Source organism: Centruroides sculpturatus, unplaced genomic scaffold (assembly GCF_000671375.1).
Source record: "Centruroides sculpturatus isolate CEXI.00-Female unplaced genomic scaffold, Cexi_2.0 scaffold81, whole genome shotgun sequence".
Classification (NCBI taxonomy): domain Eukaryota; kingdom Metazoa; phylum Arthropoda; class Arachnida; order Scorpiones; family Buthidae; genus Centruroides; species Centruroides sculpturatus.
Genome location: NW_019384371.1, coordinates 474,436 through 497,876, shown reverse-complemented (window position 1 = coordinate 497,876; position 23,441 = coordinate 474,436). Strand labels below are relative to the sequence as shown.

At 29.6% G+C, this 23,441-nt stretch overlaps 1 protein-coding gene across 1 annotated transcript in view; it reads right to left on the bottom strand.

The window, feature by feature from the left end:
• Positions 1–511: 511 nt before the first annotated feature.
• Positions 512–23,441, bottom strand: part of LOC111614703 (limulus clotting factor C-like) — a 32,051-nt gene continuing 9,121 nt past the window's right edge. The window contains exons 10-21 of the mRNA XM_023356072.1: positions 23,199–23,363; positions 22,549–22,893; positions 21,759–22,042; positions 12,561–12,589; positions 11,335–11,461; positions 9,525–9,649; positions 7,202–7,282; positions 6,853–6,940; positions 5,975–6,111; positions 4,126–4,391; positions 1,946–2,110; positions 512–1,105 (exon numbers count right to left, since the gene is read on the bottom strand). Of these exons, the coding sequence (XP_023211840.1) occupies positions 758–1,105; positions 1,946–2,110; positions 4,126–4,391; positions 5,975–6,111; positions 6,853–6,940; positions 7,202–7,282; positions 9,525–9,649; positions 11,335–11,461; positions 12,561–12,589; positions 21,759–22,042; positions 22,549–22,893; positions 23,199–23,363 (2,160 nt within the window). The 3' untranslated portion in view covers positions 512–757. The remainder of the gene's footprint in view (positions 1,106–1,945; positions 2,111–4,125; positions 4,392–5,974; positions 6,112–6,852; positions 6,941–7,201; positions 7,283–9,524; positions 9,650–11,334; positions 11,462–12,560; positions 12,590–21,758; positions 22,043–22,548; positions 22,894–23,198; positions 23,364–23,441) is intronic.

Below are 23,441 nucleotides of genomic sequence, written 5' to 3'. Positions count from 1 at the left end.
TATTGATAGATAACCGAACTAATCGAATATTAAATATAATACATTAAACTATTTTGTGCGTTTAATTTCTTATACCAAATTTTAAAGAAAGGCTTTTAAATATAGGCTATTTAAATTAATATTCTCAATAAAGTTTTTGTGCTATAAGTTAATACAGTGAAAGGTTAAAAGATATTTTTCATTAAAAACAATTTAGCTGCTCTGTGGACATAAAGATGGTCTGTTAATAAAGTCCATCGTGGGTTAGGTCAGAACCACAATGTATTTGTTATTGTTAATTGTTGTCTTGAAAATATTTTATTATTTAATGAAAAATGAAAAATATGTCCATCGACTGCCAAAAAATATTCCTAAATGTTACAAAGATGTTTAAGGTCGATTTTATAGAGTAAATGTTTTATGTTAAAAATATGAAAAATTTAAATGTTATTTCAAAATATATTGATAATAACGATAAATAAACAAATATATTAAAATAAATTTTACTTATTTTATTTAGTTACTGTTTATTTTTCAGCAAACTGTCATAGCGAATTCATTAATTAATAAATTTGAATTTTGATAGAATTTATAATGAACTTTTACTATATACAGTACTTTATATCATTGAAGATTGCTTCACAAAAATTTCATGCTAGTACATTCTCAAAAATAGTTATAAAATCTCAAATATTTAATCGAAAATATAAAAATTTCTTGAATTTCATTTGTTTTGTTTTGAGTATTTCACATTTCCTAAATACATTCCTATAAATATTTATAATGACGCATATAAATTAATCCAAACTATAAAGTTTGAGACTTTTGTAAAACCACTAAATTTATTGGGTGTTGCACATCCCGTGCTAGTGCCCCAACTTACAATACCTTCCAGAAACCATCGAATTATTCCATCAGTTTCGTACTGAAACACCATTGGTCCACCACTATCGCCGCGACATGTATCTCTTAAACGCTCACCATCTGTGACACCAGCACAAAACATATTTCTTGTTATAATTATGTGATTCTTTAAATTACAAATATGGTTAGATATCACAGTTAAATTTGTTTGTTTAAGGACATTTGAAGGTCTCCCTGTTTCATCTCTGCCCCAACCAGAAACCTGAAAATAAAATTAGGAAATTGACAACTTAATTATAAAAAAATCCATTATAAGCAAAATATACCATTTTATTCGTATAGCATCATTTGCAAAGAAATATTGCAAGATATATCATGCAACATATTCTACAATATTCTAATTACAGTATTTTACAATATTTTTAAAAGAGGAGGTCTTGGAGAGTTAACACAGTGTTTTGGACCTCGCAATTTCTCTTGACAAGACGTGTTATTTAAGTTACGTATTTATAGGAAACAATGGGAGTGTTCAAGTTTATGTGTGGGGTTACCTTAACTGATAAGATTTGGGATGAGAATTACGGGGTGGTTTAAAAGTAAGGGACGTTAGAGAGAAGCTTATGGAAATAGACTGATATTATATAGAAAATAGGCAGCACTATTAGGTTGCTGAAATAATAATTTAAAGGAAAATAGATGTAGGAAGCCCAATCTCGAAATCCCAAAAACCAGCCGTATTTTATGAGAAAAGAGAAAAAAGGGTAGTCCATCGGTAAGGTGACACCTGAAAATGTATTACTTTAAAAGCAAAGCCATATTGATCAAATTAGAATTGTTCCTGTATGGAGGCACTTCGATATAAACGAACGAGTTAATGAGGATTTTCCTGTATCATCTAAGTTTTACTTTATTTTTTATTACCTTCAATGTTTTATTTTAATTATACTAAATTAAGAATAGTATATAAAAAACTCAAATTAAAAAAAACATTTTAATTTAAATTTAATTATTAATTTCAGGTGATGAAAATATGATAATTCAATTTTCTATCGCGTTAATGATTAATAGGAATAATTATTAAATGTGATAGTAGAATACTTACTACTCCTTTTATTCCAGGCTGAATATTATGATCACTAATAGCAGATGTGGTCAAACAAACAGGTCGAATGTATTTAGTTAATGTCAAGGGCTTAACTTGAATAAGAGCGATATCAGCATCTTGTGTTAACCATTGATAGTCAGGATGAATTATTAATCTTTCAACCTATAAACAGAAAAAAATTTCTACTAAACATTTTCATCAAAACACATTCGTATTTCTTGAACTTTGTAGAATGCAGAATTTTGCAAAGTTTAAGAAATATAAAATTTTCCTGATTATCAAACTACTGTAGTATGAGTATTGAAGTTTCAAAAATTCTAAAGAATACTTTCATTGATAGAATTAAAATTTTATTTTGTATTGATCTAATTTACACCAGCAATAAGTATATAAATAAATAAAATAAATAAAAATATATAGTATATATAGTATTTTCTACGTACAGTACGTACCTGTACATTGCAGCAAAGACGATCTTGCTGTACTTTCTATTTAGCAAGATGAATGGACTTGCTTCTGTTAGTATTACTATAGTGTTGGTGAGATGTTTTATACTATGTTAACTTAATACTAATCTTTAGTGCTATGCTGAACCAAAAGTCAATATAAAGCTATAGAAAAACTTTTACTATGGTATAAATTCTCATAGTTAGGAAAAATACGTTATAACAAGAAAAAAAAATGTGAGAATGGAATGGAATATAACAAAATTTATAATTCAATGTAATTAGATATTGAGTTAAATTTTTAAAATTCAAAAATACAGTTGTCCCTCGATAGTCCGACATTTTTTAATCCGACATGCTCAGTAGTCCGACGCACCTCCCGTCAAGGTACCCGTCCCCGTTACGTGTCTGCTTGCACAGAAGCATGTCGCGATGTGAATCTCCCCATCCAATTCTTACTCGATGACACACATTTCGTGTGTTTTATGTGAGCAGTTCTGTTCGAACAGTTGGAGTAGAGAATATTGTAAGTTACTGCTAGCAAAACAATGCGAAATATGTAATTATTTTCGGTAATTTGGACACTTTTGGTAATCTGACACACCTTTGGTCCCATACCTGTCGGATTATCAAGGAACAACTGTATTATAATTTATTGTAAAATAACAGAAATTTTTATCGTCTGCAAAGATGTGAAAAAACGTTAGAATGTAAACAGTTCTTACGGATAGAACCTCTTCATTCATATTACATCCATATTAGACGACAGTCTATCAATGTAAAAAATACGAATTTAAATCCTTTCCCAATTTTCGTGACTTTTCATAATTCTAATCGATGTTCCATTCTTCATTTCTCATCCACATCGAAACGTTCGTATGAATGAAAAATATCTTACAGATGTTGTTCATATTATGGATCTAGTCTGCTGAAAAACGATAGATGATAGGCCTATGTGGTAGCCTGCATCAAGGTAAAATGATTTGAATAACTAACAAGTAAGATCAGCCATTCAAACCATTATATGCATTAAATACATAGTAAATCAAGGTAATGATTGCAAAACGGCAGATGGCGAAATGATAAAAGCATGAGCCTTCCGCTGAGGTGATTCGGAATCGAATTTAGATAGGAACCTTTCATGGGTAGTCTGACTTGGATATGTCAAGCCCGTTAGTCACCATTTGAATAAACCCACAATGAGATCAATGATTTTAAAAGAACCGCTTAAAAACAGTAAAAACACAACTCTAGATCTGATTAATGATACGTTTAATTGAATTTATGGACACAAAACACCAGAATATCATGTAAGTACAGTAGTTTAGAATTTTTTCGTTGTGACTATCCATACTGCCTAACTCGTAATAGAGAAGGTAAGCATAGAGGAATGATAACTCCATTTTTAATTATATGTTAATTTTTTCGAATATAATAAAATGAAAAAAGTATATATGTATTAAAGAATAAGAAATGATCCTATTTACCGTATTGTACACCATATTATGTTTATTACGTTAAAGAAATACATTTTGCTTTCATGATTTTTAGTAGTTAATTATTTAAACTAACTTAAAAATTATTCCTAATTAAATGGCACTTTAAAAAATCGTAAAAGATGTGAAATTATTTAAAATTTTATATAAATAAATAAATATAAATTGTTGCCAATATGAAAAGATATTAAAGATCTAAATACATATTTTAATTTTTGAAACTAAGTTTACTTACGTCTCTTTCTTCAGCTTCGTTATTATTAACATTACGATGAAGTCTACCAAAGAGTATTTTAAAATAAGATCTGTGTTGTGGGTGTGCGGAATTGGACTCTACCAAACAATGCGCTGCTGTTAAAACCCATTCTTCTGAAATTAATGATCCTCCGCAAAATATAAAAAATCTACGATCGGTAATTGCAACATGCCAAGGCCAATCTCCTAACTTTGTATTTTCACCATTTATAATTAATGATACTTTTTTAGGTGAAATACCACATTCTATAAAATAATAAAAAATATATATATACAGTATATATATATTTTAAAAATTAAACAGAACTAATATTTGCTAATGTTATATAGTGAATAAAACCAATAAAATTATACAAAATTCTTCAATATTCAAAATACTTTAGAATTTTATTTTCAAGAAAAAAAAAACACTTTGCATTTATTGGTTACATTATATTACTATCAATACCATTACCAGTGATCTGGCATAAGGACATTTCAATACCTGAAACCGTGTTTTAGTAGGAAGCGATTTGTAACGTACTGTACATTAAAATAAATAATTTTTCAATGTTTTAAATGTCTAGGATCCAAACTTCTTTCATACTTGCTTAGCAATTCAGCATTAATTTTTTGATATTTTACCTACATTGTTAGGTATTTACTTTCATATAATGGAGTTTTTTCTGCATATGTTCCATATACGGAAATGTGACTACTTTACTCTCAAGAAATTATTTCCTTTATATTTAATTAAATATCATATTTACAAATTTTTTGAAAGATTTAAATTTAACATTATTACATTAATAAATGTAATATTTACAATAATTTTAATCCAATTAATTTAAAAGATTTTGAGAATTTAACAAATGAGATATCTATGGCAACGTAGAGCGTGTTCGTTTGTGGGACTTTAAAATAATGCAAATTAACCGTTCAAATATATAAACATACTTGAATTTTGCTTGCTTATCCGTAATTGAACAGTGAAGTGATATTTCTCACGTAAACTGTACATGAGCAAAAAGATTCATTGATTATTTAGTCCCGAAATTGTTCAAATCTGCAAAATATGCAGTAAATTCATAAACACATATTTTATAGGGGAGAGTCATACAGTCCCAACCTCTTACAGTACCGACCATTGCTAGTTTTTTGCTACTGAAGCTAGATAGCAGCATTCTACAGACATACACAGAAGAATATCATCGTCATAAGTCATTTTGGGAATTATTTTGTTCGGTTCGGAATCACAAGCAGAGAAGGTGTTTGTTGGTATTTAGTGCGTCAAAAGTTATTTTCACGGCTTTAATTTTACCTTGAGAATGAGTAGTTAGTTTCATTTTAAAATGTATTTTGTCTGGAGTTGATATTATGTTAAGACCTTAATGCCCTTTAGAACAGTGACTGGTCGGTACTGGACGACAATATTTGCACTGGCCGAATTCATGACTTTTATTTTAGAAATAGTTAGTACTTTAGGAAAATTTTAGAGAAATCTTACCCTGTACTTTATGAAGCACTCTTTGAGGTATAATATTACTGTTGTAAAATCAATTTTTCCGAGTTTTACGTTTGTTACAGCCAAAAATATTAAGGTGGTCGGTATTGCACGATCTTCCCCTATACGTTTTTAAAAATGCGTATAAAATATGCATTATCGGATAATCTTACATTAATTTACTTGGAACAAAATCATGTCTGTGTTAAGCTATGTTAGCATTTAAGAAAAAAACACATACAAGTGTATACAAATCCCAACCCTTAATCATTAATTATCTAAAGGTAAAGATTTCAAGGGTATGAATTCCCTAAGTCAACAAATGAAACAAACTGAATACACATACCTGGTTTGCATCTTGGTCGAATTCCACTCCATTCACCATTTTCCATACACAATCTTTGAGAAACTCCATGTAGCTTATAGAACTGATTGCAAGAATAATGAATTATAGAATTTGGTGGGTAACCGTTTTTAGAAAAACTAAACAAAATTATAAAACGAATAATATTTAAACGAATATTCAAAGTGGTTAAAAAATTAATGTGCATATTATAATTAAATAAAAATAAAATTAATTTTGTTTATTTTATAAAAACATTTATATCAATATATTGTATTTTATATCACTAAATATTCGTATTGTTAGTGTAAAATAAGTAAAGTGAATATATGAATGATTAATACGAACAATAAGAATCTTTGTTTAGGTAAGCAATTTATATGATGCATGCATATAAATTGCTTACCTATTGGTGCTGCGGCATCCCTTGATATCAAATCAGTAAGTTTTGTTACTTTAAAATAAAAATAAATATTATGATGCTTATCACATGACTTCAATTAGGTAAGATTAAGTAGCTAAAATAATTGCAGTATAAAGTAACATTCTCCGAAAAACGACAGAGAGCACGTGCTTTAGCTTCCCCGCATCTGCTTTAAGCAGCAACCATATTTTCAATTTTGTTTATAAACAAAATTCAACAACAATATTTGAAAATAATTACAAATGTACTAGTACTTTCCTCAACAACGTTAATCGAATTATATATTGTTTATAGTGTATCATTTAGCCTGTGGTAAAATTGGTTTCGTTATTTAAATGTCGTTTCGTTTATGTCACAACTTATTGACATTATTAAATGAGGACTCGCTGTACTTATATATGTTTTAATATAATTTAGATCATAAATGAAAAATAAATATTTAATTTTATTTATTTACCTTGTTGTACTAGAGATTGTGTATTGTATTCTACCATGAGAAAATTCAGAATCATCTCGAGGACAAACTTTCTCATTAAATATTGACACTGTCGTTGATTGAATATAAATAATAAAAAAATTATATATAAGTAAATAATTTCATATATTTTATTTTTCTAATATAAAAAATAACAAATGACGAATAAAATATTTATAGTCAACATTTATTAAAAGATTTTTTACTTCAGGGCTAAAGATTGTATTAACTTTATTTATATTTTAATAATTTAATTAATTTACAATCTAATGACAAATCTAATGATTAAACATCGCAATAAATTATTGGAAAGTCATGAAAAACAGCAAACCTTCTGTACTTGTATTACAAGATCTGCAAATGCACTCCCCAGTATCTCTATTACATTTTTCTCCTTCTTTACAGTTACAGGCTGTAAAATGAAAATTTTAAATATTGATATAAATTACTTTCGAAATAATATTTTAGTATAAACTAACTAAAACTCATTTTTGATAATTTTAAAAAATACAGTACTGTATATTTATAAATAAAGAAAACTCTATTGATGTTTTAGCAGGGTATTATGGCAGAAGCACGAATACAAAATATAAATGTAAAATTTTAATCATAAATTAATATTTACTTTATTTTTTTCACTAGGAGACCCCGCCACGCGTTGTTGTGGCTCAAAATGTATCTATTATAAATTTTTAACACTTTTTCCGTTGGGGGAGAAATTTTTCGAAAAATTTCTTCTTAGTGTACATTCTCTCGACGCACCCTATTAAAACGCAATCAAAAACGCAAAAACCCGCATCTAAAATCAGAGTTCTTTACCGTAAGCCTTAATCCTAACCATTTCCCTTCAGTGGGGTTGAATTTCGACATGTATATTATATAAAAACACGTGCGTATTCGAATGCAGCGTTGTGTCAAAATTTTAAAGGAATCGGTAGGACTACAGTTCAAAGGCTTCTATATACGCTATTGTGTAATCGATACCAATTTATGTACACATGTTCGGGAAAAAACTCAGTTATAATAAATAAATACCTATATTTTTTATAATATCCATTAATGTATACACATTACTATTCAGTTATACATGTATACCTATTAATGCATATTAATATTTAATATATAAATATTATCAATGTGGATAAGTCATTTTTGTCTTCTAAGTTCAAAGAATTTACATTTTTACATTACATTACAAAGAATTTACATTACATTTTTTATTTATATAAATAGATAGAAGATGATCCGCTTTAGTTCATTTTCACAGAAAAGCGTAATGCCTCGCAGAAAAGCAAACTTAGGGCGTCGTACTAGTAGCGCCATCTGTTGGACATAAAAGCCTTAACCTAGATTATATCATTTAATTTATATGAATGTTTAACGGAATAATATACAGCCTATGTCCACCCTGAAGTTCCATTCTAAATATTGGTGAAAGAATTTTTGAAATCGGATGAGTAGTTTAGGAGATTACCCGCTGCATACAAACTTACATACATACAAACATTACCTCTTTATAATATTAGTATAGATTAAGAATTTCATTAAATCAGAAAAATTAAAAATTTTTAACTCATTCAACAAAGTGTTTAAGTGTAAAATCATATTATTATTTTCGATATTATTTTGTAAAATAAATAATAATACATCATTGTTAAAAGTACACTATCCTTGTTTGTGATAATTTGAATAATTAAGAATTCTTAAACCTTATTTATAAATATAATATTTGCCCAAGTATAAGTAATACTTGTATATTACTTTATATTTATGTTATTATAGAATACAGTATATTGTATCGTATTTTGTTGTGCAGATAGTTTACATTCTTTACTGCTATATGAAAGAAAATTGCATATAAAGCTTTAATTTGACAGTTTTCAAAAATAAATTCTATTATACAAAAATGTAAAAAACAATTTCACTTCTCTTAATAATCTTAGTGTTGCTCGAACTACAAACTACTCCAACCCGCAAAAATATTTGACACAACATTTACAAATTATAGAAATAGGCCTATTTTTGTCTACACTGAATATATAAAATATGTATGCCCGCTTACCTATGATTTATGAGCAATTTGACCCACTAATCAAAAAGTTTGGGCACCATTCTTTAGAATATACAGGGCTCCCCAAAAGTTTCCATATATATAAAGGTGAAATGTAACTTTATTCACAAAACATTAAATTATTAGCATGTCAGCATTAAGATTTGTGTCAGTAGATTGACAGAGTAAGGCAACGGAACACGTGGGTGATCTACCATTGGGGTAACTTCTAGCAGGCCTTCCTATGTGAAAACTGAAAAATTCTGTTTAAGTGTTAGAAACATGAAGAAAACACAGATTACTGCATGATGGCCAGCCCATTATTCAGGCACAAACCAATGACCAATTATCAGTGTTCAATGGTTTTATTTATTCGGCCACTAGTGGGCTTGATTTGTGTCAATGTATGGAGACTTTTGGAACACCTTGTAGAATTGTATTTTTGCAACACTATTGTAATTACATTTATGAAATCTAGCAAAACGGATGAGTTATATCATTATATTTTGAAAATTCATAGTAATAAAACAATTTATTAATATTAATCAGTATTAGGCCTATATTAAACAAATGGATATTTCAATAATAATAAAAAAATTCTTACTTCCTGTACAAAGTCGTCCATAACGATTTGGTGGACAAATAATACACGATCTGTTAACTGGATCACACTCTGAACAAAACTGAAATCTCGAACATGCATGTTCCCGTGAGATTGGATATTGGCATCTTTTTATAAAAAGATAAGGAATAAAAATATATTTCGGTTAATTCATTAAAATTTTTCAAAACTTATTATTAAAATAATTTAAAACTACTGTAAATAAGAAACTGGTATAGGCATACAATCCCAATAAGTATTTCTTTTTATATAACTTATTGACAGATAAAAAGAATTATTGTATTTAAAATTTATACAAATAAAAGTATTTTAATTAGTTTTGTAAGATTTTAAAAAACCATTAATTCGTTGCTTATTGAAAAATCAACTTGTGAAATATTACGATTTTATTAAATTTGCAATTAATAATAAATTACGTTACATGATGTATCTATAAGGTGAGATGGTGAACACGTGTAATTATTCTATAAACGAAAACGTAACGCCTCGTATTAATATATTGCAGTTGTTGAAAGCCATACTTGCTGTGTGCTATTTACCCGCAATTGCTTTAAAAATAAGTGAAAAAATCAAATGTTTCTGTTTCTGGCTTGCAGAGTGCTTTACCCTAAACATGCTTATGTTTACTGTGACTTCGAGAATCTTGATTAACGGTTGACTTTTGTTGACTTTTGAACGGTTGACTTAATGAGTTTGTATATAATACTATAGAAGCGTGAATAATGAGCCTAACTGATAATCGGTCAAAAGTAACAGAGTAGACTCTGGAAGAGGGCATATCAATATACTGTTCACCAACTAACCCGCACCTCTAAGGGTGAGATGATGAATTAACGGAAAATTACACTTTTTCGAATCTGTTTTACGGAAAATACTATTATTTTGTTTGTTTAAAATGGTTTAAAATGGATTGCGATAATAAAAAGATATTAGTTATGAGTTTTAAAATTTCAAAATTGCATAAGGCATGTTAAAATTTAAATTATTCATTAGAAAGTAATAGAATATGAACATAATAAATAACCGCTTTATTACTTAAATTGTAAGAAATATAAAAAGAATGAATGTATTATTATGAAAATTTAATTTTTATAATTAAAAATATATAAGAAGTTTACTGGATATTCGGAATAAGCAAGGGTTTCCAACCCTTTTACACATGTGATCCCCTTTCCAACACTGAATTTAATTCGCTTATCCCTTTCTATGTTGATATGAAATAAAAATAAATTACATATTGAATGAATAAAAACTCAAATAAGAATTAATTAATGATATTTCTTCACAAGTTTAAAGTTTTATTTTAACGTTTAAATTTTACTACATAACGTATTTATAATTTTAAAATTTCAATAAAAATAATAATAATTTATCAACTGAAAAGAATGTTTTGAAGTTCGAACAAATAATTTTTTATTTTATTTTTTTGAGTTAATATAAAGAGCTTAAGCTTCTGTAGCCCCCTTGTATCTGCCATTCATCCCATACACTGCCCCTTTAAGGATCTTTAGCTACTTACGTCTCTTAATAATTAGAAAAATTTAGATAAATTTTACCAGACCGTTCTTTATAATAAAAATATTAATAGTAAATAAAATAATTTCCCATATACTGATTTTTAAATACTGTACGTTTTAATTAACTTATTTTTTCTTTACATAGCTTTATTATAGAATCTGACTGCATATTTTGCTATGTAGCTTTTCATGAATGGTTTTCTATTCACGTACTGGTATTTTGAAATCTTGTATTAAGCAATATATGTATAACTTCTAATAAAAATAGTGCTTACCGAGCAAATTCAGCTTGAATAAAATATCCTGGATTCCCACAATTACAGGTATATATAACTTTTCGACACTTACCAATCTGTGAAATTTGAGGAAATACTTTCAACAACAAATTCAATGCAAAAATACCTATAAATGCATAGAAATATTAAATTGATACATAAGACAATATATATTTAGAGCTCGACCTTCAACCGTAATAAAATGAAAAAATTCTTACCTTTAAAAATAATGGAACAGTTCTTTATTCTCATGATGGGGAATAAATATTAAAAAATCGTTGACCTTAACTAAAAATTTCAGACGAAAATGCAATACTTATTTAAAATTATGGATAAAAATATGTTTTGTAATCAGTTATTCTACTAAAACTACAAATTCAAGCGAAATAAAACAAATAAATTTATAATCAAAATATGAATTTAAGCATAACGTTTTAACCGGTTCATCAAGATGATATTTAATGCTAAAGAGAGAGAGAGAGAAAGAGAGACCAGTTGATTTACATTTATATCCAGTTTAATATTCTATTAGATCCCTCTAGAAATAACGTGATTTTCTGAGAAGCATTTTAATAAACAGGTTAAATTTGATTCCTTAAGGAAACAGTTCCGGTATGGCAAGAAAAAAGTAATGTCATTGACTTTTTGATGTGGTAACAAAGTATAATTGATTAATTAAAGAGACCAACTACAATATCATTATAGCAGATTATTATTAATTACCAATAATTAGCTAATTTGTTTCTGTTTAAATTTCTCATGAATTAATATTACAGTCAATGAAGCTTTATCCTATGGGGAAAAGGAGCAATTGCTTGGGGCCACCAACAACAGGAGGTCCCAAACCAATTTTTTATAAGAAAATGTTTCCTCCAAAAAATTCACCCGAAAAAGAAATGTTTGAAGTCAATAAACACTATGCATGAAGCTCCTAATTCAAATTCGCTTGGGCTACATGAAGCTGTAACACATCAGTGATTAGTTTCACTAAAGCGAATTCAGAGTACCAAAGAGGCATTAGTTTTTCTGCTTCTTTCTGAATTTGCTTTCCTCTTTCACAAAAATTAAAAAATAAATATAGCAAAACAGAAAGGGTTTTATTTATTNTTCAACAACAAATTCAATGCAAAAATACCTATAAATGCATAGAAATATTAAATTGATACATAAGACAATATATATTTAGAGCTCGACCTTCAACCGTAATAAAATGAAAAAATTCTTACCTTTAAAAATAATGGAACAGTTCTTTATTCTCATGATGGGGAATAAATATTAAAAAATCGTTGACCTTAACTAAAAATTTCAGACGAAAATGCAATACTTATTTAAAATTATGGATAAAAATATGTTTTGTAATCAGTTATTCTACTAAAACTACAAATTCAAGCGAAATAAAACAAATAAATTTATAATCAAAATATGAATTTAAGCATAACGTTTTAACCGGTTCATCAAGATGATATTTAATGCTAAAGAGAGAGAGAGAGAAAGAGAGACCAGTTGATTTACATTTATATCCAGTTTAATATTCTATTAGATCCCTCTAGAAATAACGTGATTTTCTGAGAAGCATTTTAATAAACAGGTTAAATTTGATTCCTTAAGGAAACAGTTCCGGTATGGCAAGAAAAAAGTAATGTCATTGACTTTTTGATGTGGTAACAAAGTATAATTGATTAATTAAAGAGACCAACTACAATATCATTATAGCAGATTATTATTAATTACCAATAATTAGCTAATTTGTTTCTGTTTAAATTTCTCATGAATTAATATTACAGTCAATGAAGCTTTATCCTATGGGGAAAAGGAGCAATTGCTTGGGGCCACCAACAACAGGAGGTCCCAAACCAATTTTTTATAAGAAAATGTTTCCTCCAAAAAATTCACCCGAAAAAGAAATGTTTGAAGTCAATAAACACTATGCATGAAGCTCCTAATTCAAATTCGCTTGGGCTACATGAAGCTGTAACACATCAGTGATTAGTTTCACTAAAGCGAATTCAGAGTACCAAAGAGGCATTAGTTTTTCTGCTTCTTTCTGAATTTGCTTTCCTCTTTCACAAAAATTAAAAAATAAATATAGCAAAACAGAAAGGGTTTTATTTATTGAAACATATTTTTATATGTATAAGTTATTTTATTATATGCACATTTAAAGAAAAACTAATATACAAACCTGTTTTTACTTTTTACTTATTTTCTTTATTAGGTAAAAAGTAAAAATATTTTAAAAAATGTAAGGTAAAAAAAATATTGTAAAACAAATTATTATTACAATATATTAATTTATTAATATAGAATTAATTTTTACGACATTCTTAATAACAGACTATAACTTGTTTACAAGTTTTTAGGTCTAATTATATTAATGATTATGATAATAATAATAATTATTGCTTATTAAATCAAAAATAAATCTGTAAATGAGACTACAAAAAAGAGACAATCGAATTAATAAACATGGATTTTTTTCATATATGCTGTTGAGCTGCTACAAATAAAATAAAAGTATAATGTTTACGTAAACCTGTGTAGGCCTGTATATTATTACAACTTTTTTGTAAAAGCAACTTATATTATTATAAAAAATGAGTAATTAAAGTGTTTTTAGCATTATAACTATTTAATTTTTTTTGTAAGTGTACAATATTATCAAATACAGCTCTCAGTAGCGTATGACCATGAAAGATAACGTAGTCAGTTGTTTCTGATTATAAACACACGAAGAAAATTTAGAAAACTCTAAGCGACCAGCCAGTTAGACAGGTGCAAAACCCAAAAATAACAACCAGACAATCTCAATCCGAGCCACCGAGTTAACGCCAGGACTTTTTAGTGAGTGATTTAGCTTAAATATATTCTGTCCCATCACTCATCACCCGTCTGCTCTATCCGGACTCGACAGAACGCGTGTTAATTACTTACGAAAAATCTTGAAGAAGAGAGAAAAGTAATCGACATTAGACAGATTCTTTAACCTTTTCAAACGGAAAAAACATGACTAATAAAAATGCAAGACTATGTATGTATGTATTTTTATTATTACATATGAATAAACGTAGTAAGAAAGTATATATATTTCATTTTTGGGTGTCTCCAGAACGAATTAATTAAATTCCCATTAAAACCTATGGTAAAACGATAATCGGTTAACGAACAATTCGGATAGCGAACAAAGTCTTGGAACGGATTATGTTCGTTAACCGATCACCCATTGTATTTTAAGATAACATTTTAAAACAATTTTTATAATAAGTGTTGTTTTAAAATTTTATTCCAAAATAAATTCAAAATGATATTTTAAATTTTAAAAAATTTTAGGTGTAAATGTCGAAATTTAGATTTAAATGCATAACTTGTTCAGATTTCAGAATGTGCTGTACTTGATAATTTATGTGTAAAACTTCCTGGAAGCATAATTCTCAGGAGATTAAATCTCATTCGATTTATTGCAAGCAATTTACAAAATTAATGTTTCTATGTAAAGTTCACTATAAATAGATCTTTCGTAACATAGGTAAAATACTAATTTTGGTTATGTAATGGTTTGCACAATCATTTGTATATTTTCTTAAACTATTATAAATGCTTACTTAAGCTGATACAGTATACAATAAACATTCATCCTCTTTAAACTTCTTCATAATTTTGAAATAAACCAATTAATTTAACTATACATAAGCTTGTATAATCTTACTATTAAGTTACATTTGTATTTACATGACTAACTACTACTTCATCTCTAAATTCTCTACTAGTTTCACTTTATATTCTATGAAAAATGCATTCAATAAAGTTACGAAGTTCAATTTTCTTCAATAGTATTGATGTACAAATTGGAATGATTCTTTGATTTATTGTTAACACAATATACCAATTCATTAAAAATGTAAATTCGACATAGTTTCGCTCATTACGCTTGTAATAGCGTTATCTGTCATAAATTACTCAACATAAATGAAGAATGCATAAAACTAAAATAACAATGAATATCACAAGTTACGTATTAATACGTGAAATTTAATTTAATTTATTGAAATATTTATCATATACACACACCAATACAATGATTGTAGTTTAAACAGTTCCACCGCAAAAATTATATTTAAAACTATTCATGGAAAACAACTTTAAAATAGATTTTATGTAATTATCTAATTTATTGTCATGATAAATAAGCCAGTTAATAATTAGTAATATTCTGCGGAGAGTTGAAATTTTTCTTGAAAATATCTTGGCATAAATCAGAGAAAGGGTTGTAAGAGAAGCACAGTAGTAAATCGTTTCGAGGTCACCCACCCGTGCTTGAAACATCCTTCATTCCAGACAGATTCTCTTCTGCACGAGTCATTCAATAGATTGTAGTAACGTTTGGCGAATTGACTAAAATAGCTGCAAAGGTCGGATTATAATTAATTTTGAAAAATTTTCAAGCAAAAACTGAAGGAACCGATTTACTATCAAAAGGCAGAAATTTTAGAATTTACATTCGTGTCTTGTAACCTAGTACAGTCGACCCCACTATAACACGGTAGATACGTTCCGTTCTTTATGAATCCATTTTGTACGAGTCCTTGCCAATCATAACCCGGCACGTATGCACATTACGGACTACGGCTGTTTGAAAGGTTTTCTTCTATAAAATTAATCGATTCCTAGACTAATTCGACTCAACATTTCCAAAATACGTATATTTTTTTGGGAATAATCCGTATAAACTATGCTATAAACAAAAAATTGTAAGATTACTTACCGAGTGTGCACCGTTCGACGTCGCCATTGCTTAAGCTGGTTTTCGTCGCGGAGCAGCGCACCANGGCGAATTGACTAAAATAGCTGCAAAGGTCGGATTATAATTAATTTTGAAAAATTTTCAAGCAAAAACTGAAGGAACCGATTTACTATCAAAAGGCAGAAATTTTAGAATTTACATTCGTGTCTTGTAACCTAGTACAGTCGACCCCACTATAACACGGTAGATACGTTCCGTTCTTTATGAATCCATTTTGTACGAGTCCTTGCCAATCATAACCCGGCACGTATGAACATTACGGACTACGGCTGTTTGAAAGGTTTTCTTCCATAAAATTAATCGATTCCTAGACTAATTCGACTCAACATTTCCAAAATACGTATATTTTTTTGGGGAATAATCCGTATAAACTATGCTATAAACAAAAAATTGTAGGATTACTTACACCGTTCGACTACGCCGTTGCTTAAAGCTGGTTTTCATCGCGGAACAGCACGCGAAACGACGGCCGCAATTTCTGATAACGAATTTTTGGCGGAAAAATAACAATCGCTTAGTTCTCTTATAGATCAATACCTTTTCGATTATTTTAACCTTGACATCTACATATTTCAAAGTCTAATTCGTTTGAATGACTTTGAAATATGTCTATAGTCCTATACTTTTCACAGGCCACAAAATTTAATTTGCTTTGTTGAATTTTGTGCGACTTTAATTTGATTTTATTACAGAGCCTTTCTGTATGCGTACAAACACCTGTATTAAAGGAACACTAATAATATATAATGCATATGCTTATGATTTATGATATTTGGCCAGGTCCTGAGCAAGCAGCCAGATGTTAAAAATTGAGATCCGACATATTACAACCGAAACATATCAGAGAGTAAATCACGTTTCCAGAAAGAACTTGATCCCAGATCTCTCATGGAATTATTCAATGAACTTGTGTAGTTTTTTTTCTTTTTTTCGGTAATCACACTCAAAAAGAGGTAATCTTTTATATACAGATATGCATTTAGGCTATTTTTTGTCCTCCTTCAGTCCAATTTCTTAAGAAGTTCCGTCACAAGTTGTTAATTGTTAAACTGTTAAATGGAAAACTTTTAAGAAATTCGATGAAGAGGGGCAAAACAAAATGTCCGGAATGCAGAGCTCTCGTTGAACGTGGCTTCCGGAAATAAAACCACTGTATAAATTTCGTTGATAAATACAAGTAAAAGGAAGTGAATAAAATTATAATGGCGTGTATTATGATGTCATACCAAATTACAGAAAATTAATATATAGGAAGCGATTTCTTTAAATATTTTACATACGTATATGAAATGTTATGAAATACATAAAATATTTATTTTAAAAATATTGTATGGAAATACTAGATGCGTTTAAAATATTTATGAAAGTAAATATTAGCTTATACCATATAATGACGAGTGTCATAGGCTGGGTAATGTAACACGGATTTTATAAATTTATAAATATATAAATACGGTATATATATTATATCTATTATAAATGAAATTAAAGTATTTCTTACTTCCAGTGCAATATCTTCCATAACGATTTGGCGGGCAAGTGGCACAGGTATTGCTACCTGGATCACATTCTAAACAATGTTGAAATTTTGTACATGCCTCTTCTCTCGGAATCCAGTAATGACATCTTTTATATAAAATAAACAACTAAAATGTAATATAATTGATTAAAGAATTAATTATGTCCTTNGCTTAAGCTTGTTTTCGTCGCGGAGCAGCGCACCAAACGGCGGCCGCGATTTCTGATAAGTTATTTTTCTGCGAAAACTTCGTTGAACTTTGGAGACATCATTAATATAAATAATTTTTATGGCCGTTGAATAAGAAATGTTTCTTTCACAAGAAATGTATAAAATTAGTGCTGTATTAGACTTACGGTACCTAATTTACATACCATACAGACGATAGTAAACTCAACTTACCCGCCTAAACTCTCCGTAGCGTGGCGCTGGACGGCGGAAAGTAGTTTCGGCTGCCCGGTGACGTTTTACCGAATTATAGGCGTTTTTTTACCATGTTTGTACGGATACGGTCGCAATTTTTTCGCCGTCATATAGGAATCCGAACTATAGGAACCCGTATTATAGGGGGGGTCGACCGTATATTGCATTTTCCAAGTTGTTTACGCATAATCCATGAAAGTTGTCAGCTGTTTATACTAAACAATGCCGAATGGCAAAGAAATCTAAAATGCCAATTTCAAACGTCATATATACACTGATTACAAAATGCAATTTTATAATCAGATTATAATGGATTACAATCTGGTTATATAATTTTAATGTATGTTATATAATATAAGAAAGATTAAATATTCACTTAACAATCAGACGAAATTATTTTCATATAGACTCTTTTTCCCTGTGGGCACTAAGATTTTTTCTTCGAACCCGTAATGGATTACGCTATACCCACAATGGAAGAGACCGAGTGAGAATGGTAAGCCGTGGCCCAGAGACAGATGCCCATGAAAAATTCCTGGAAAGTTACCCGCTCGAATTTAATCCTGGCTCTCCAGAGTCGCAGGCTGCCTTAATTGACTTTTCCATTCGGTGATTTACGAGAGTGATTCAAAAAGTGAGGTAACAAGAACTCTCCTGTACAAATTTTATTTCAAAGGCAGATATAGTGATACAGATTATTATGGCACTGGTACATATTATTTTTCAACATAGTCACCACGCTTGTCCAAACATTTATTCCAACGATATACCAAGCCATCGATGCCGACAGAGAAGAAATCTGCGTCAAGTCCCTTCAGCCACGCCATGACGACTTGCTGAACTTCCATATTGGTTTGGAATCGCCTACCACCCAGATGCTTTTTCAATGGTCCGAAGAGATGTAAATCACAGGGTGCCAGGTTGGGGCTATAGGGAGGATGTTCCAGTACCTCCCACTTGAAGCACCATAACAATTCATTTGTTTGTGAGATTCCAAATATTTTGAATTCACAAGACAAGCCTTTACAATTATAAAATTCATACATCCATTCAAAATAATTATTAATACTTATTTAGTGTAGAAAATTTCTTTAATAATTTGACCACGTTTCTGTAAGCGCAGCCATTTTCAAAATGATATTGCGAGAGTCTGATGCAACATTTGCACCATCTAACGCTTCTGTGATAAAGCTGTGGTCTTCTGCTGCTGCCCTAATGGGAAATTCGAACAAGAGGATGAATATGACACCCATGAGAGCTCTTGTTATCTTACTTTTTGAATCACCCTCGTACTTTATTTTAATGTTTTTGAGTTAGCACCAGCTATAGTCGTGCCAGGACGTACCAGGTCGGTGCCCTGATACATTTTCTTAAGCAGTGCGAAGCCCTTGTATTTTGCAAACATCTAAGTTGAACTTTAGACCGTGTACGGTACAGTATCTCAAAAAACTGAGAAAATTACTTCTTGCACAGTTTTTCCGCTGTTTACGAACACCGGACATTTTAGCGTATTTAAACCAGAAAAAATGTCAACGATTTTCGACCCGCCCGGATTTGTAGGTTTACACGCTAACAACCTACCATATACTAGGAAAATTTTGAAAGTAAGAAACTTAAAGTAGTTAATTTTAAAAAGTAAGAACACTAACCTTTCTGAAAATTACTTTTTTATACACACAATTTTTCAATTAGCTTTCAATAGTTTTCTGTTATCAGTTGAAATAGAAATATCTGAGCATATTCACTCAAACAGCTGTAACTCTTATTTACCAATCTGTAAGAATATACTGAAATAAAATTGAATACGATAAAATCAATAATAATCGAGTTCCATTTACTTGCACATTTCCAGATTTTCTTCTTTTTCTAGTACAGTAATACCCCGAACTTACGCGATAGGTGGGACCGAGCGATAACCGTGCAAGTCGAATTCGCGTAAGTCGAGGTATAATTTCGCAATTTGTGTAAAATCCAAGTCGGATGTATGTAAGCTAATAAATGTTCTAGTTAATCTTATCTCGTCTTTTGATTCGTTTACGGAAGGAGGTGACAGTTACCATCGACCGCCTCAAACCAGCTTTTGTCGCCGACCCTACAACTTCTGTCCCAACCGGCACGGAAAAGGAACCCCCACCACCAACAGGCCTCGAGGCGACCCAACCACCAGTCACAACCCGCTCCGGACGACGGGTACGCTTTAACCTGAAGTATCGTTAACACTCGCGGGGGAGTACTGAGGCCTACAGTCGCCACCAGAGGGCCTCGACAGGATGACGTCAGAACTTGACAGATTCCCGCGCTTTTTCGACCTGCCGCGAGGCAGTTCAGGTGTGTACGACAAGAGCTCTACTACTCGATTATTCGACTAGACCAGTGTTTCTCAACGGGGGCGATATCGCCCCCATGTGGGCGTTTTTCCATGTTCAGGGGGCGATTAGCAACAATTTATATTTTGGGGGGCGAAAAACAATTTTCTGGGCGATATAGTAAAACATTATATTTAGAATAATTAGATATTTTATTCGTTATATCGTACAATAATTAAACAAATAACATTATACTAGTCAATAGTCTATTCAATGCAGTACGAATTTGGCGTTAGCCTTGGCCCTCGGCATCGGAATTTATAGTAAAGGGGGCGATACTACGTAACGGTTATATTGAAGGGGGCGATACTACGTTGAAGGGAGCGACGATTCGTTAGAGGTTGAGAAACACTGGACTAGACAAAGGATTGTAGCGCCGAACGACTATTGCCTACAAGTTAATTATTGATTGCTTTAATAAACGTATTTTTATTAGTGAGAGAAAAGAAAAGTACACTTTTGTTAACTTTTGGAACCTAACCCCGTGTTTTGTATTAATTATTTGTGTCGTATAGCACGTATTCGCATAACATGGCACTTTTTCGGAACTACCGTGTTATATGAAGGATACTTATATATTAAGGATCAGTTGATAAAATACCGTACCTTAATATAGTATTTCTTTATATTTTATTGCTTACAGAATGTACGAAAAGTAAAGACTAATTTAAATGATCGTATATTAAATCTCATCTTAATTTTTAGGTTTAATTTATTTAGTTTTTATAATAAGTTTTATTTATTTATTTTGCTTGCATTTTTAAATCCTTAATTACAATTTTTCTAATTAATTGCAACTCTCTTTTCTTTTGCGACATGTCTATAGAAATTGTTTTAGCGTTGTTTCACACAAAAGATAAATTAAAATAAATTTAAGTTTGATTTTCTTTTTATAAATTTGTCTGCTTTTTAAATATTTATTTAAATTTTAATTTTAAGCGAGTTAATATTAATTATATCGGGCTTCCTAATACGAAAATTAATATTAGAAATAGGATGATCTGTTTATTATTACGATGAATAAAAAAGTTAGTAATAGCAAAAGTTTAGTAACTATTTTTATCTATGATAGTACATAAATATTAAAAAAAAATCTTTTGACCCTGTCTGATCTTTCCAGATTTTTTCCATCCGAGAGTTCTTTATTTTTTTATAATTGGTTTATACACAGTAGACCATTTCAGAAGTTATTTGTTTATTAATAAATAAATAAATGTCTATGAAATGACTTTTTATTTTTTATTATTAAAGGATTCATTCCGTTATATATAAATGAATCCAATCTATAAACTGAGAAACCTTTGTAAAACCACTAAACCTATTTGGTGTTGCACATCCTTCTGAAGCTCCCCAACTAATAATACCTTCTAAATACCATCTCATTCTTCCTTCACTTTGTACTGGAAATACCATTGGTCCACCACTGTCACCGGTACATGCATCTGTCGTAGGTCTATCGCCTGGTGTACCGGCACAAAACATATTTTCTGTTATTTCCAAATTATTAGATTCTCTACAACTTCTTCTAGATATTACAGTTAAATTTGTGACTTTAAGGATATCAGAATTTTTTCCTTTTTCGTCCTTGCCCCAACCGGTTACCTGAAAAATGAAAATAATTTTTTTAGGCTTTCTTTCAAATAAGATCCGTCATTGGGTTAATTTTAGAATTGCTTTATTATATTCGATTGTTGGTACCTTATCTGCCTCTAATTGACTCTAATAGTTAATGAATTAAGTTTCATCTCGTGTATATTATTGTATATTTTTATAAATGGATCTCTTTGTTATAAAACACATAAATGCAAAAATACAATATGTAAAACTGAATTCTTTATCTTCCTTATTACTTTTATTTCAATCAAAATTAACATAATATAACATATTTAATTTAAATAATCACTTACTATTCCTATTCTTTCATATTCAAGATTTCTTTGACNTTCTTTTGACCCTGTCTGATCTTTCCAGATTTTTTCCATCCGAGAGTTCTTTATTTTTTTATAATTGGTTTATACACAGTAGACCATTTCAGAAGTTATTTGTTTATTAATAAATAAATAAATGTCTATGAAATGACTTTTTATTTTTTATTATTAAAGGATTCATTCCGTTATATATAAATGAATCCAATCTATAAACTGAGAAACCTTTGTAAAACCACTAAACCTATTTGGTGTTGCACATCCTTCTGAAGCTCCCCAACTAATAATACCTTCTAAATACCATCTCATTCTTCCTTCACTTTGTACTGGAAATACCATTGGTCCACCACTGTCACCGGTACATGCATCTGTCGTAGGTCTATCGCCTGGTGTACCGGCACAAAACATATTTTCTGTTATTTCCAAATTATTAGATTCTCTACAACTTCTTCTAGATATTACAGTTAAATTTGTGACTTTAAGGATATCAGAATTTTTTCCTTTTTCGTCCTTGCCCCAACCGGTTACCTGAAAAATGAAAATAATTTTTTTAGGCTTTCTTTCAAATAAGATCCGTCATTGGGTTAATTTTAAAATTGCTTTATTATATTCGATTGTTGGTACCTTATCTGCCTCTAATTGACTCTAATAGTTAATGAATTAAGTTTCATCTCGTGTATATTATTGTATATTTTTATAAATGGATCTCTTTGTTATAAAACACATAAATGCAAAAATACAATATGTAAAACTGAATTCTTTATCTTCCTTATTACTTTTATTTCAATCAAAATTAACATAATATAACATATTTAATTTAAATAATCACTTACTATTCCTATTCTTTCATATTCAAGATTTCTTTGACTGATGCCATTTGTTGTTAAACAAACAGGCCGAACAAATTGGGTTAATATTAACGGCTTCACTTCCATTAGAGCTATATCACTGTCAAGTGTAACGGCGTTAAAACTTTCATGAATTATTAATCTTTCAACCTAAAAAAAAGAGGAAATTTTTCTATTTATAATTCTTTAGGATTTTTTTAATATGAAAATTCATCTTCAAGAATTATA